The following is a 14,599-nucleotide window of genomic DNA, read 5'->3' as shown; positions in this document are numbered from 1 at the left end:
AAGTACACAATAGCTGTCTTCAGACATCTCATTAAAGAGGGTCGTGACCCACCATGTGGTTGCTGGGATTTGAACTCAGAACCTCCAGAAGAGCAATTGGTGCTCTTAACCACTGAGCCATCTCACCAGCCCAGATAGTATGTTTCTATATGATTTTTTCATGCCCCTGTGCTTTTGGTTAATCCTTCCCCCAGTCCTCCTGTGCCTCTACCTTTCCTCCCCTCCCTGTTCCCCCAGCATCCCCACTGGGGTCCCACCTTCTCTCCCCTCCCTGTGTGTACCTTCCCACCCCATTTCCCTCTCCATTACCTAAGTTCTATCCTCCCCTGCCTTGAAGGTGTCCCTCTCTCAATATCTCTTTTCTCTTTTCCTGGCTTCTACAAGCACTGCAGTGCCAGATTAGAAGCTACATCCAATCAGGAGGGAGAGCAGACGGCATTTGTCTTTCTCACCTGGGTTACTTCACTCAATATAATTTTGTCCGATTCCATCAAGTTTACCTTCAAGACCAACCTACCAAGCAAGAGGGGCCCACTCATATAACTGTGACATGATGGCTATGGGCATAGCTAACTGCTCTCTGGTTGGATTTAAGAAGAGTCTCTGCCAAGGACTTTATGTATAGAAGTGAGGGAGTGACTTCTAGTGGACACAAAGATTAAAATGTCGATTGTAACTTTGAGAGTTTGAAGAAAGGTTGTCTTGCTTATCCTATACATTAGCTTCCTTGCCGCTGTGATAAAACCTGAAAGGAACCACTTACCAGAGCAAAAATATATCCTCACTCATAGTTTAAGAAAGTTCAGTCCACCATGGTGGGGAAGACATGGGGAAGCAGGTTCAATCCATATTGTGGTGTGCATCACAACATCTGGCTTGATACATAAAAGATATCCACCCCACTTCCTCTCTCTCTCTCTCTCTCTCTCTCTCTCTCTCTCTCTCTCTCTCTCTCTGTGTGTGTGTGTGTGTGTCTGTCTCTTTCTCTCTCACTCGCTCTGTGTGTCTGTCTGTCTCTCTCTGTCTCTGTCTGTCTGTCTCTCTGTCTCTGTCTGTATCTCTGTCTCTCTGTCTCTCTCTATTTCTCTGTGTCTGTCTCTTTCTCTCTCACTCACTCTGTGTGTGTCTGTCTGTCTCTCTGTCTCTGTCTCTCTCTCTGTGTCTGTCTGTCTCTCTCTCTCGCTCACTCTCTCTCTTTCCTGACGTGATATGAGCAGCTTTGTTCCTCTATAAATCTTCCTACCATAATGCTCTGACTCACCATGGGCCCGAGAAACAGCAGAGGCAAACGCTCACGGGAACAAAAGCTCACACTGAGCCCAAACAAACCCTCCCTTCTTATGGCTTGATCATCTTAGGGGTTGTGTCACAGCCACAGAAAGCTGACTGGAACACAGAAGACGCAAGGCATTGCTGTAGTGAAGCCTGAGCGTGTGGTAGAGTTTTAGAAGGAAGCTAGAGAAAGCCTAGAGTCCTGGAAGCCAAAATTAATAGTCAGATCTTGTGGGACACAAGATGAGGCTTCTGAAAGAAACTTGGTGGGTAACTGCTGTGCTCACAGGACTCCGGCAGGAATAACTGACGAACCTCTTGAGTTACCTTTCAGCAATAGCTACATTTTGCCCTGAGACTTTGATTAAGGCTGAAATTCGAAGTCAGGAAACTCAGTAATCTGAGAGGAAAGATCAACACAGCCAAACATTCGAGTTATAGCATGGTTATCACAGGCTGCTTTTAGCAAGGAGGATCAGATTGCAGGTGTGGATGGGCATTCCTAGAGAGTAGCTGTGACTGCAAAGGCTGATGGGCCATCAGAGCCGCAGTGCGGTGTGGAGAGGTTAGAATGCTGCAGGTCCAGAGACTGGTTACAATTTGTCTTGGGTGATCTTTCATCTGATAAGTAGCTTTTCCTCATTCTCCTCTGCACTGGACCTAACATCCTGTAACTAACATAAAACAGCATACTGATAAGCAGATTTAAAAAAAAACAAACCAACTTTGGATGTCTGCAAAGTTTTGGACAATGTAAAATGAGCCAACTTTTCTACCAGTCAAAGGGCTGAGTATTGTCTGAGAGCATCCAAGGCCAATAGCAAAACACCCCCCTCTACCTGATCTAACCCTCTTACTTGATAAACCCACCAATGGATTTGAAAAGTGTCTCAATCCTAGCTTTCTTTGTTCTGTTACTGTCAAAACAGTTCATAAAGTTGCTGCTTCATTGAAACACAGTATTTGGGGTTACCTATGCTCCTGGGTCATTGTTGCTCATAAGTGGATACAGAATAAACCATGTCTTTTGTTCCTTTGAGATGAAAAAAACACAGTGGAAATATTCCAAACACATTAGTCAGAAAGCAGCATTTCCACCTGGCAGACAGGCCTAGTTCTTAAAGAGATTACCAGCATTAAGAAGAAGACAATACTTTGTACAGGGACAGCTGGGGAAAGCCTGCTGTCTCTTAAGTCTGTGGAGAAGCTTCCAGCCATGATTTGGCCTCCTGGGGGACCAAAGTTCATGGATATTTCACAGTCCAAGCATCAGTGAACTGAGACCTCTGAAACCCTGAGGCAAAATAGTCCCGCCTCCCTTTAATGTAATCGTCCCAGATCCTGTTACCATGGGATAGAAAGCTGATCAGCAATCTGTTGTCCCCCTGTCTGAATCAACACCACTCACAAGCACTTCGCTATTCACGGCAAAAATCACAAAGCCCACGCACACTCAGAGACAACAGGAGGTTGCAGATGGACATAGCCCAGGTGTGTTCTCACCTCCAGATGTCGCTGCCCTTGGAGAACAGGGAGGATCTGATGACCTCAGGAGCCATCCAGGCATAGGTTCCTGCTGCGCTCATCCTGGTGGTCCTGTGCCATTCTCTCGCTAGCCCGAAGTCTGTGATCTTCAGGGTCTTGTTGCAAATGTCATCGTGTTCTATCTTCTCCAGCAGCAAAACTACAGGGAAAAGGACAGGAAGGGTCTTGGTGTATGGTCCGACCACCAGTCCAAGTCTTTAAGTCATGTATCATTTTGCTTTATATTTTTGTAGTGGTTTGTATATGCTTGTCCCAGGGAGTGGCAGTATTAGAAGGTGTGGCCTTATTGGAGTGGGTGTGGCCTTGCTGGAGTGGGCGTGACCTTGTTGGAGTGGGCGTGACCTTGTTGGATTATATGTGTCACTGTGGGAATTGGCTTTAAAACCGTCATCTTAGCTGCCTGGAAGTCAGTATCTGCTAGCAGCCTTCAGATGAAGATATAGAACTCTCATTTCCTCCTGCACCATGGCTGCCTGGATGCTGCCCTGCTCCCTCCTCGATGATAACGGACTGAACCTCTGAACCTCTAAGTCAGCCCCAATTAAATGTTGTTCTTTGGGCTGGAGAGATGGCTCAGAGGTTATGAGCATTGAGTGCTCTTCCAGAAGTCCTGAGTTCAATTCCCAGCAACCACATGGTGTCTCACAACCATCTGTAATGGGATCCGATGCCCTCTTTGGGTATGTTTGAAGACAGCAACAGTATACTCACATACATACAATAAAATAAATAAATCTTTTAAAAAAAATCTAAAAAAAAAAAATGTTGTTCTTTATAAGAGTTACCTTGGTCATGGTGTCTGTTCACAGCAGTAAAACCCTAACTAAGACAATTTTCAATAGCAAAATTCTTTCCATTCAAAAAACCATTTTGACCACAAAGACTTGTATATAACACATTTCTTCCTGTGTGGGCCATGATTTCTCCTCCCACCAAGTCTCCTGATTACTCCTCACCAAGTATGACCTCAGCACCCCATGGAGGAGGCCCTCCTGCCCTGGGATGATGTCCAGGGAATCCTCTCCTGGAATGAAGTCACCCTTGGGAGGCCATCTGTCCATGAGATTTGGGCTGCCACGTCAAGAACTCCCACTCACCCTACAATGATGCCCACTTAGCCTGGCATGACCCAGACAGACAGATAAGAGCAGAGCAGGCTTCTCTTTGTTCTGTATTATTTGTTCTATTTCACTAGGAGGATGCGGTGCTAAGCCTGTCAAGGAAACCCTGCCCCAGCTTCCTAGCAAAAGGAATAATCTTGGGTGGAGAAGTAGAATTTAAAATTGAAGCTTTTACTGTAGTGTGAGATGTGAACATAAAAATGTCAGCTCCTTTAGATAATAAATACATAAATATTGAATAAATAAATAAATTACCATCTCACGGTAGCTCCCAGAGTCAAGGAGGGTGAATTTGTGTTTCTACCATTTTATTAAGTTACAGCATGGCCAGGTAAAAAAAATTTTTTTTTTAAGAAAATCTTCCAGCCTGGTACAGCTTAGGCAGAAAGTAAATGATTCTTAGGGACAAGAGCCTTTGACCAAGACATCTCAAATAAGATCAGTTATCAAAGCCAACGTGACAAGAAAAATTAATGTCTCACTCCGAGAAATTCCGTCCTCATCAAAGCAGAGTCTTTCCCGATGAATGCACAGGAGACTGTACCAATAGGTGACATATTAACGTAGCTCATTATGGAACACCAGCTTCTGCAAAACCCTACAGACATCTGAACCCATGGAGATGAGCTGTGAGATACCAAGACCGCATCAAGCTGAAAACTCAGACAGCAAACCACCCAGGTCAGCCCACCCCAGCTGATGCTTGCCCATCTCCCTTGCTTGTCTGTTACTTTTCCTTTTACCTAATACTTCTTTGCATATAAAACCTAACTCCAGGAACTATTTAATCACTCCCCCAGTACTCACAGCAACACTGTACCCTGTACACCTCAACATGCGCTGGGCTAGCCTTCATCAATGCTGTATTACCCCTTCAAACAGTCAATACGCAGTACTGGCAATCATCTCCCTCTGAGCAGAGTTGTTTCTCAAGCCAGTCAATCAGGGAAGAATTAGAACTTCCAATTTACAGTCCGAAAATGTCACCGGAGATCCCTATATGCTATATGCAGAGATGTCCCTGTGTGCTGGCTGGTTTTGTGCGTCAACTTGACACAAGCTACAGTCATCAGAGAGGAAGGAGCCTCCATTGAGGAAATGTCTCCATGAGATCCAGCTGTAAGACATCTTAGTTTAGTGATCAATGGGAGAAGAGTTCAGCCCATGGTGGGTGATGCCATCCCTGGACTGCTGGTCCTGGGTTCTATAAGAAAGCAGGCTGAGCAAGCCATGGGAAGCAAGCCAGTAAGCAGCATCCTTCCATGGTCTTTGCATCAGTTCCTGTCTCTAGGTCCCTGACCCATTTGAGTTCCTGTCCTGACTTTCTTTGGTGATTTGGAAGTGTAAGCTGAATAAACCCTCTATTCCACAACTTGCTTTTTGGTCATGGTGGGGTTTGTTTTGTTCTGTTTTGTTTTATTGATTGTACCAGCAATAGAAACCCTAGCTAAGATATTCCGTGTGGAGGATCTCTGACAATTCTCCAGTACTGCCACGTTGTTCCAAGGAGGCAAGGTGACCACAAATGCCTGCTGACTGGGTGGGTGCTGGGACAGTTCTTCCCTGTAAGCTCAAAGCCCATTTTGTCCTTGTGAATTTTAAGAAAAATAAATTCCTATTTAAAAAGAGATATCCGCCCCCAGTCCTTTAAGTGGGTACTCTCAACCACAGAAACAAACACAAACAATTAGCTCCTTCCAGAACTTTCTTTCTTCATCATCTCACTATTGTAGAGGATGGGCAGGAGGGTGTGATCTGAGTCAGAACTGACCCCCACAGAACCATGTGCGTCCATGCTTGGCCCCAGCTGGTAGCACTGTTTTGGAAGTTTGTGGAACCTTTAGGAGGTGGAGCTTAGCAGGACAAAGAGGTCACAGAAGGCAGACCTTAAGACTTCCTCTACACACTCTGCCTTCTGACAGAAGGTGACTGGCTGCCTTACTCTCCTGCTGCTGTGCCTCGTCAAGGGAGGAGCTACCCTTCCTCCCTCAAGAGTTTTATCTGGAATTTGGTCACAACAATGAGAGAAGTCACTAGTGCAGAAGACTCGGCAGCAGCACTGAATGCAGACCTCAAAATGTCCCTAGTCCCCAGAGCCACACATACAAAGGCCAGAGCCGGGACTCCACAAACAAGGAGAGTGGCTAGGAGGGAGAACTCAGCTCTGACCAGCAACAGGCCAGCTTCTTTCCTAAGCGGCAGGAGGCACAGCCCATGCAATTAGCATCTGTGCTCCCACCTTTTAGAACTCAGTTTCTCTTTTCCCAGGTTGAAAGTTCCCCTAGCAACTGGCACTGAACACTCTAGATCAACACAAAACAAGTTAAAATAACACCTCTGTGCCAACCGTAGGCCAGGGCTCCGTGAAAGGCCCATTGTGTGGGACTCTGTTTCCAACTGGCATGGCAGAATTCCTGAAATTCCTTATCTTTTGGGCAATGTGACCGAAACCACAACACGCTACCTCAACAGTTAAATTAGACCTGGGCCTCCCTCCAGGTCTCACCAGGTTTCAGGTGCACATAGGTTGGGCCTACTTTCCACTTCTGGTCCCTCAAAGTTGAAAAGGCTAACAGGTCTGGCTCAGAGTCACACCAAGCTGGTGGGATTCCTGGGCACCTGTTACTCCTCCTTAGTAGCTAAGCCAAGAGAACCCTCTCTGAGACTGCAGCGGGAAATCTCCACCCTGGTCTGTGGGTTGCACTCTTCAGCCTTGCACTTAGCCACCCACCCAGCTATCAGTCGGGTCAGCAAACCCCCCAACATCTCTAAAGTCTCCTGCTGTCTCTTGTGAATTTGTTGACACCCAACGTATTTTTTTTTTAAGTGATCACAGCATACCCACTCTGGTTTCTCCAACATTTATGGGGTCACTGGATCCAGACTCCATTCTGTGAGACTAATGGGTTTCAATTAATCGTTAACTCGGAATGTATTATTAAAAAGGAAAAGTCAGCAAGTGGGAAAAGGGGGAGCAAAGTGGAAGGGAATTACAAGCACCATTGCTCTGCCTAGGGTCACAGGTCACCTTGTGAACGTGCGTTCTGCACACAATAGGGGGCACTGGGTCTGGAACAGAGGGAAACTGTCTTCACGCACCGTACCATACTGGTGTTAACTCATATCTCCTCATCCCTCGCCTCACCTCGCCCGCTCCCTTACCCCTAAACCGTGGAACAAAGGCCTGGATTTCGCTGGGCTGTCAAGTCTGTTTGCCATCTTTCGACATGACCTTTCCAGCTCATGCTCATATTTTTTCACATGAACCCCACATTCTAAGAACTCTGGTATCTAAAGTCATTGCAAATTTAAAACAAAAAAATAAATGTTACTGCATTGTCTCTGGGTCCCCAGCTCCCAGCATCTGCTCACTGAGAGAATACCCTCTGCCAGTAGCCAGGGGTCCTGAACCCCTCTGTGGATCATGGGCAGTCATCATTACCCAAGGGGATCCTGCTTCCATACTGAAGAATCATCAAGAGCCCCTTCCTGCTGTTTCCCCTCTAGCTTGACTAGAAGGTTCTCTCTTTTCTTCTAAAGATTTATTTTGATTTTATGTGTAAGTGCTTTACCTGTATGTGCCCCACGTGCCTACAGTGCCCTCAGACGCCAGAACAGGGACTCAGATGCCCTAGAACTGGAGCCACCGCCTTGTGGATGCTGGGAACCTGGGAACTCCACCTGGGATTTTTACGTTCTTTGTTGTATCTTTCTTTGTTGGCTGAATGGGTAACCAAATAACCAAGACTGTATGGGAGGAATGGGCCGGAGAAAGAGAACTTATCATAAGCTCTCTGGCCTTAAATCACCTGCTAGGTGTAAAATCATTCACCTCTGCCCTCCTGAGAGAGTCACACCCATTCATAAAGAGGCTGTAAAAATAATCAGAGCCCCACAGGTGTGTGAATCCAGGCCTCAGCACACTGCTCTCCGATGCCCTAGCCCCACCTCTGCTGGCCTTAGAGAACCCCTCTCCTCACTTGCTTCAGCTTCTTGCTACTCCTGCTTGCATCTTCTCTTCCCAAAAGATCTTCAGACATGAGTCCAGGGCCCCTGTTTTTTCTGGCTCCCTTCCCTCTCTCTTTCTGACTCTCAAATTTTCACTCCAACCAGGGCCCTCTGCATCTGTCCTCGAACTGTTGTCCGTGACATTCAAAGAACCAAAAACATACACAAGACAACATGAGACTACACATAGCTTTGTTCAGGCCCTCAGTCACTGTCAGAGACAATGGCTCTGTAGTGCAGACCCCAGGGTTGGTCAGGTGCTCTCTTCTCTCTCATTTCTACTCGCTCCCTCAACAGCAGCTTCCTAACAGGCACCTGACACAGCTCCCCTCAACTCCCACAAGAACAGGCTTCTTTTCAGCCACTTCCTCAAGACTCTGGATTTTCCTTTCTTTTGAAGGACAATCAACCATGCTGCTCATTCTAGCAAACAAAAAAGCATATTCTTTGTATTTTCCTTGAGACAGGGTTTCACTTTGTAGCCCAGGCTAGCTGTCCTGCCTGCTCTAGTGTGCTCAGCTTTCTCGTTGTTGTTTGGTTATGAGAGAGGGTCTTACTCTGTATAACTTAGGCTGACGAGGAATTCACCATGTAGCTTGGGGTGATTTCAGACTCTCAGCAATCCTCCTGCCTCGGCCTCCCAAATGCTAATATTTCAAGCATGAGCTCACCACAGCTGACTGTCATCTCCCTTCCAACCTGAGCATAAAGGCTAAGTAAGCAAGCATCCTTGTCAACTGACAGATTTAATGCCTGTCTCATGCACTAGGTGGAAGAGCTTGGTTCTTCTTTGTCCACCACAGAGACCCAAGAGCCTAGAAAGATTCCTGATACCTAATGTCCAGGTTATTTATTTGTCAATAAATTGTGTGTGTGTGTGTGTGTGTGTGTGTGTGTGTGTGTGTGTGTGTGTGTGTGTTCTAAGCATTCTTCATTACGTGTGATGTGTGTGTGTGTATACAGTCTGAACATCTCCCCATTTAGTGTGTGGGGAGATGAGTCAGGGTTAAGAACACTGGCAGCTCTTCCAGAAGACTCAGGTTTGAGTTCCAGCATCTACATGGCAACTCACAACCATCTATAACAATAAAATTACCAGTCTAATATCCTTTTCTGCCTTTAGTGGGCACTAGGCATGTACCTGGTGAACAGATATACATGTAGGCAGAATATCCATGCATATAAAATAAAAAAGAAATAAAGGAAATTTAAGAGAGAGAGAGAGAGAGAGAGAGAGAGAGAGAGAGAGAGAGAGAGAGAAGAAAAATTACAGGGGACAGTAAACCAAATGAATATATTCCAAGTCTCCAGGAAAACAAAGAATATCGAAGCATACGATGATTTGCTCATAATTTATCAACAATGTGCATGAGGCTGACATCCGAGGGTCACTTTGCTTTTACTGCTGCTATTAGGCAATCTCTGGCTCTGCCATCATAGAGCAGACAATGGTGTCTTGTTCCTCAGCTCCCTCTGTACACACACCCTTGCATGGCACTGAAAGCTCGATGCCTGGGTACACTGGAAGCATTTGCTCCCACAAAACCTATCCTGGGCTTTCCATCCAGCCACACCTGTAACTGCCCACTGTTCCTTATAAATGCCATTCGATTCCATGGCTATGTTTACCCAACTGCCTTTGAAGTGTTAAGAACTACTGAACAGATTTCCCCACAGGACTGAGTCGGTCTCCATGAGAGGAACTCTGTACACGGTGTCACAAATCAGGGTGTTCCATAACTTGACCACGGCTACACAGTCAGGGGAGACGACACAGACATAGTCAAGGCCAGGGCTGGGGGTGTGGCTCAGTGGTGAGTGCTTGCCTAGCTCTGGGTTCCATTTCACTCCACACTGCACAAAAGGAAGTGGCGACTCGTGCTTGTAATCTCAGCGCTCAGGAAGTAGAGACAGAAGATCTGAACTTCAAGGTCATCCCTGTCTACCTGTAGAGGTGAGGCCAGACTGTTATGCATCAGACTCTGTCTCAAACAAAACAAAACAAAACCAGGTCTGAGTGACTTTAAGTTAATGCCCCGGCCTTTAGGATTCTGGTAACGTTAGATGTTCTCATGCTAGTGTGAGCAAGCAAGAAGTAGACCAAGTGTCTCAGACCCCACTCCCAGACTCCTGAAAGCCATTTTAGTGGGACAGCAATGCCAGCCTTCGCTCACTTCACACCTGCCTTGACCCTTTCTGCTCACTGGCTAGTCATTAAAACCTGAGTCAGAGCTGGGATGTAGCCTAGTGGTAGAGCATTTGCATAGCACAGACTTAGCTAGCCCTGTGTTCCATCCTCAGCAGTGGAAAAAAAAAGTATGTGTGTGTATTATTACACACACACACAACACATACATACACACATACATAGTATACCATTTATAATATATTATATATGAGGATATGTATTTATGAAACACAAGTCAGGTCTAGGTACAAAATGTTCCCAGGCTCCCAGGCAGAGACATCAAAGTGCCATGAGCCCACAGGTCTGACCATGTGTACCTGGCCTCAAGTTCTCTACACCAGGCTGCTTCACCAGCTTCCTGTGGCCCCTGCTCTGAGATGATCCCCTCTTCTCCACCACCACCCCCTCTCTCACCAGCTTGATTATCTGGTAGACATCCTAACATTAACCCAGTATGCCTGACTACCGGTCCTTCCTCATTGGACTCTGATGGCAGAGACTGTCACTGTCCCTTGCTTTGCCACTGTGCTCCTGTGACCCAGAAAGGGCCAGAGGAGGGTTTAATGTGTCCTGAAGCACAAGGTATTTGGTTTTGCTTTTTTCTCCTCTCTGAATATACATGTAAGACCTGCTGGTCTGTTAGCTCAGAGTCATTGCAGCTGCTCGGGAGGCTGAGGTTTGAAAGTTCAAGGCTTGCATGGGGCTACAGAGTTCCTTCAAGGCCAGCCTGTACTCTATGGCCATACCGTGTCTTAGAATAGAAGCAGAAAGCGGTCTGAAGATGACACTCAGGGGGTGCTTGCTAATTTTCTTGTGAGACCCTGGGCTCCATCCTCAGTACTGGGACAGGGGGCAGTTTTCAGGGCTCCTTGAAGCTGTCTTGTTTCATTCTCCAGCAGAGCACAAGGGCAGACAGATGGCGTGTCACTGTCACTGCTTGCTCTTTGCTGTGCTCTGCTTCCTGGGAGTCTCAAGGGCCAGCATGTCTTCACCACAGGAAGCTCAAAGCCTGCAAGTTTGGGGCTGCAGGGGGCGATGGTTCAGTGGGTGGGGTGCTTGCTATTCATGAGGACCAAAGTCTGATCTCACAGAACCCACATGAAAAAGCCAGGCATGGCAGCATGAATCCAGTGATGGGGAGGTGGAGACAGCAGGACCCCTGGGGCTAGACAGCCAGCAAACCTAGCCAATCTAGCAAGACCCTGAGGAATGAAACCTGAAGCTGACCTCTAGACTCTATACACACACACACACACACACACACACACACACACACACACATAGACTCACATAGGACACACACACACTCAGGCACACTCATGGTGCACACACTCACACATGGTACACACATATACACACTCAGACGCACTCATACTCAGCACACACGTGAAACATAGTATATACACACACTCGCATACATATTCATACACATGGCACACAAACACACATTCAGACACACACTTACTCAGACACATGGCACACACACATAAGAACAAATAGGAAACACACAGGGCATCCACACAGATACACAAGTATGCATGGCAAATATACACATGCACAAACACTTGACAAATACACACAAACATACACATTGCACACACGCTCACACATGGCATGCACACAAATCTCTCACACACACACACACTGCAACTTTGGCTTGGCTTTCAGTAGCTGTCTGTCAGAAAGGGCAAAATTGTCTGAGTCACTGGTGATTTATCACAGACAAGTCCCCAAGAAGTAGTAAAAAGTAAAACACTAGCCGGGTGGTGGTGGCGCAGGCCTTTAATCCCAGCACTTGGGAGGCAGAGGCAGGCGGATTTTTGAGTTCGAGGCCAGCCTGGTCTACAGAGTGAGTTCCAGGTCAGCCAAGGCTACACAGAGAAACCCTGTCTCGAAAAACCAAAAAAAAAAAAAAACAAAAAAAAAAAAAAAAAAAACAAACAAAAAAAAAAAACAAAAAAAAAAACAAAAACAAACAAAAAACCCAAACAAACAAACAAAAAAAACCAAAAAAAAAAAAAACACTAGAAAAGAAAATCTGTTGAAAGGTGTATGATCTTCTGACAAATTCAAGCATTTGTTTAAACAGTAATTTCCACCGACTGTGTGTAAGCCCCTCTCCCACTGCTCACTGTCACGTGGGTCAGTGGCAGAGTGGAGTAAGCTCAATATTGACCCAAAGCCCTGTTTACAGCCAGTAATTCATTACTGCCGTCAGCAAATAATACAGTCAAACACAACCTGCTGCAACTGTGTCGCTACATTGCACAGTCAGAAAGAAGATACAGCCACAGAGGGTATTCCAAAATCCCTCATTGTTCACAAACAGGCATGGAGGACAGAGCCTGGTGCAGCTCGGCTCCTGACTTGAACACCGTAGGCCACATTCACTCAAATATCTCACGTCATTCTAATGAACAGTCTTCAAAAAAAAGTAAAAACATCCCAGGAAGTTTGGCTACTTGTCCCGAGGGTGAAAAGATTTTCAAAAGCTAAGGTAGGAGGTAACTGCCTATAAAAGACTAAGAATCTCCCAGACAGACAGACAGACAGTGTCTCTCATGTTGACAGGATCAGCAGAAACCATTTTGCTAGACTTATTTTACAAACAGTTTAAAGATAATAAGGATTCTTCTAAAGTTCACCTTTCGTGTGTAAGCGTAAGCCGGGATCCCCAAGCCCCCCAAGCAGAGGCTCACCATGTTCTGTGGCAGCAGGCTACCTACATATTGCTCTCAGTGACAACATACTTTAGGAAACGAGAACGAACTGATAGTGGAAACTAGCAAGCACGAAGTATGTACATAAATAAGCTCCCGAGACAGCATACGCGGTGCAGAAGAATGACTTAGTCAGAAAAGAGCTTGTTCTGCAAGCACAAGGACAGGATCTGGGTTCCATCTTTAGAACCCACATAAAAAGCCCCTCCTGGCAGGCAGCACACTCTTAGGATCCCAGCAGTGGGATGGCCCAGGCTGGAGGACCCATGGGACTCAGTGGCCACACTGCCTAGCCAAATCTGGTGAATTCCAGGGACATGAGAGACTCTGTCTCAATAAAAAAGGGGTAGGGTACCAGAGGAAGGTACACTCAATGTTTATGTCAGGCATTCAAATGCAGGAACACACACACCACACACACACCCTCACTTGTGTGCACCTGGACATACATGAATACATACACACAAAATAAAGACAGGCTGTGTATTAAGTATGATAGAGTCCTCAAAACAAACAACTCCAGGGACCCCATGCAGTCAGCTGGAGGCACGTGGTAATCACCAACCAGCACTTCATCAAGACATGCTACCTTAGGCTTGCAGCTCATGGCTGGGGCAGCGGAGGCCTACATGAGATGAATTGTGTGGAGGGGTGGAGAGTCATCCAATGCTCGCCCAGAGCTGCAACCCCCCAAGTATTCATAATTTGCATAACGGAGAGAATGTGCTTTACCTATCAGGTGTGTTTCTGTACTGAAGGATTTTGATAGCCAAAGAGAATCTGTGCAAGCATATGAAGAAAGTGCCACTTGTCCTGGCTACTGGCTACTGTCTCTCTGCTCTTAGAAGACACTGAGGTCCTTCCAGCTAGCTCCTGTCCTAGCAGGTTTAGGACAACGGAGAGGCATGCAACTGTGGCCGCTCAGCGCCATCTCTGGCTGAATCCTTTAGTCCTGCAAAAGATTTTCTTCCACTGGGGGAGGGGCGGGCTCTTCGGCAGTGAAGAAGCAACTGCAAACAGCAGTCCCCTCCAGCTCTCTTAGACGCACATGCTGAAAGTTTGTGTTTAGATCTCATGTGAGCTCCCTGCTAATGCCTGGAAAGTCCACTCTGGCTTACACATCAGGTGGCTGACACCAACCTGATATTTCCTGTACTGTACAGGATTCTTGCACTTGTTCTCGGCCCAAATGGGCACTTCTGATTTGCAGAAGAGATTCCTCCAGACAGTACGGTTGTTTCAGACACAGAGACTTCTGACCCCTAAGGGTTTGAGAAAGCCCAAGGACAAGAAGCCATGTTCACAGTGAGATGGTTTGGAGAGGGGTGCGGGGAGGGGGGAACGGAGGGAAGGCAGAACTCAGCGGCAGAATGTCTGCTTGGAATGTGTGAAGCCCCCGCGTTTGCAGAGCTGACCAGGAGAAAGGAATTAGAAACTTTGATAAGACACTTGTAAACTGGAAGGAAATGAGGAGGTGCCGGTGATGACGGCCACCAGGTTAAACATACTCTGTTTAAGACCAGGACTGGCAAAGTCCTGTGCAAACGTATTGGGAGACCTACACAGATTATATGTGTAGGGTCCGATGGGTCCAGAGAGTAACAAGAATTTATCTACAAGCGCCTGTCCCTCCCTGTCTTTTAAAGGGGTGCTCACGGGTAATAACTGCAAGGTAAGCACGAACCTCCATAAAGCAAGTTAACCAGAGCCTGTCTTCCTACTCTGAGTCAGGGCCAGACCCCTCT

The 14,599-nt window shown here is 46.6% G+C and overlaps 1 protein-coding gene across 2 annotated transcripts in view; it reads right to left on the bottom strand.

Moving 5' to 3' along the window:
* Map3k21 (mitogen-activated protein kinase kinase kinase 21) overlaps positions 1 to 14,599 on the bottom strand; it is a 38,859-nt gene that overhangs the window by 22,148 nt on the left and 2,112 nt on the right. For both annotated transcript variants that reach the window (XM_076916057.1, XM_034522931.2), the window contains exon 2: positions 2,776 to 2,956. In XM_076916057.1, coding sequence (XP_076772172.1) covers positions 2,776 to 2,956 — 181 coding nt within the window. The remainder of the gene's footprint in view (positions 1 to 2,775; positions 2,957 to 14,599) is intronic.

This window comes from Arvicanthis niloticus, chromosome 18, assembly GCF_011762505.2.
Source record: "Arvicanthis niloticus isolate mArvNil1 chromosome 18, mArvNil1.pat.X, whole genome shotgun sequence".
NCBI lineage: Eukaryota > Metazoa > Chordata > Mammalia > Rodentia > Muridae > Arvicanthis > Arvicanthis niloticus.
The sequence above is the reverse complement of the archived record's forward strand: the minus strand, read 5'-3'. Positions and strand labels throughout refer to the sequence as shown.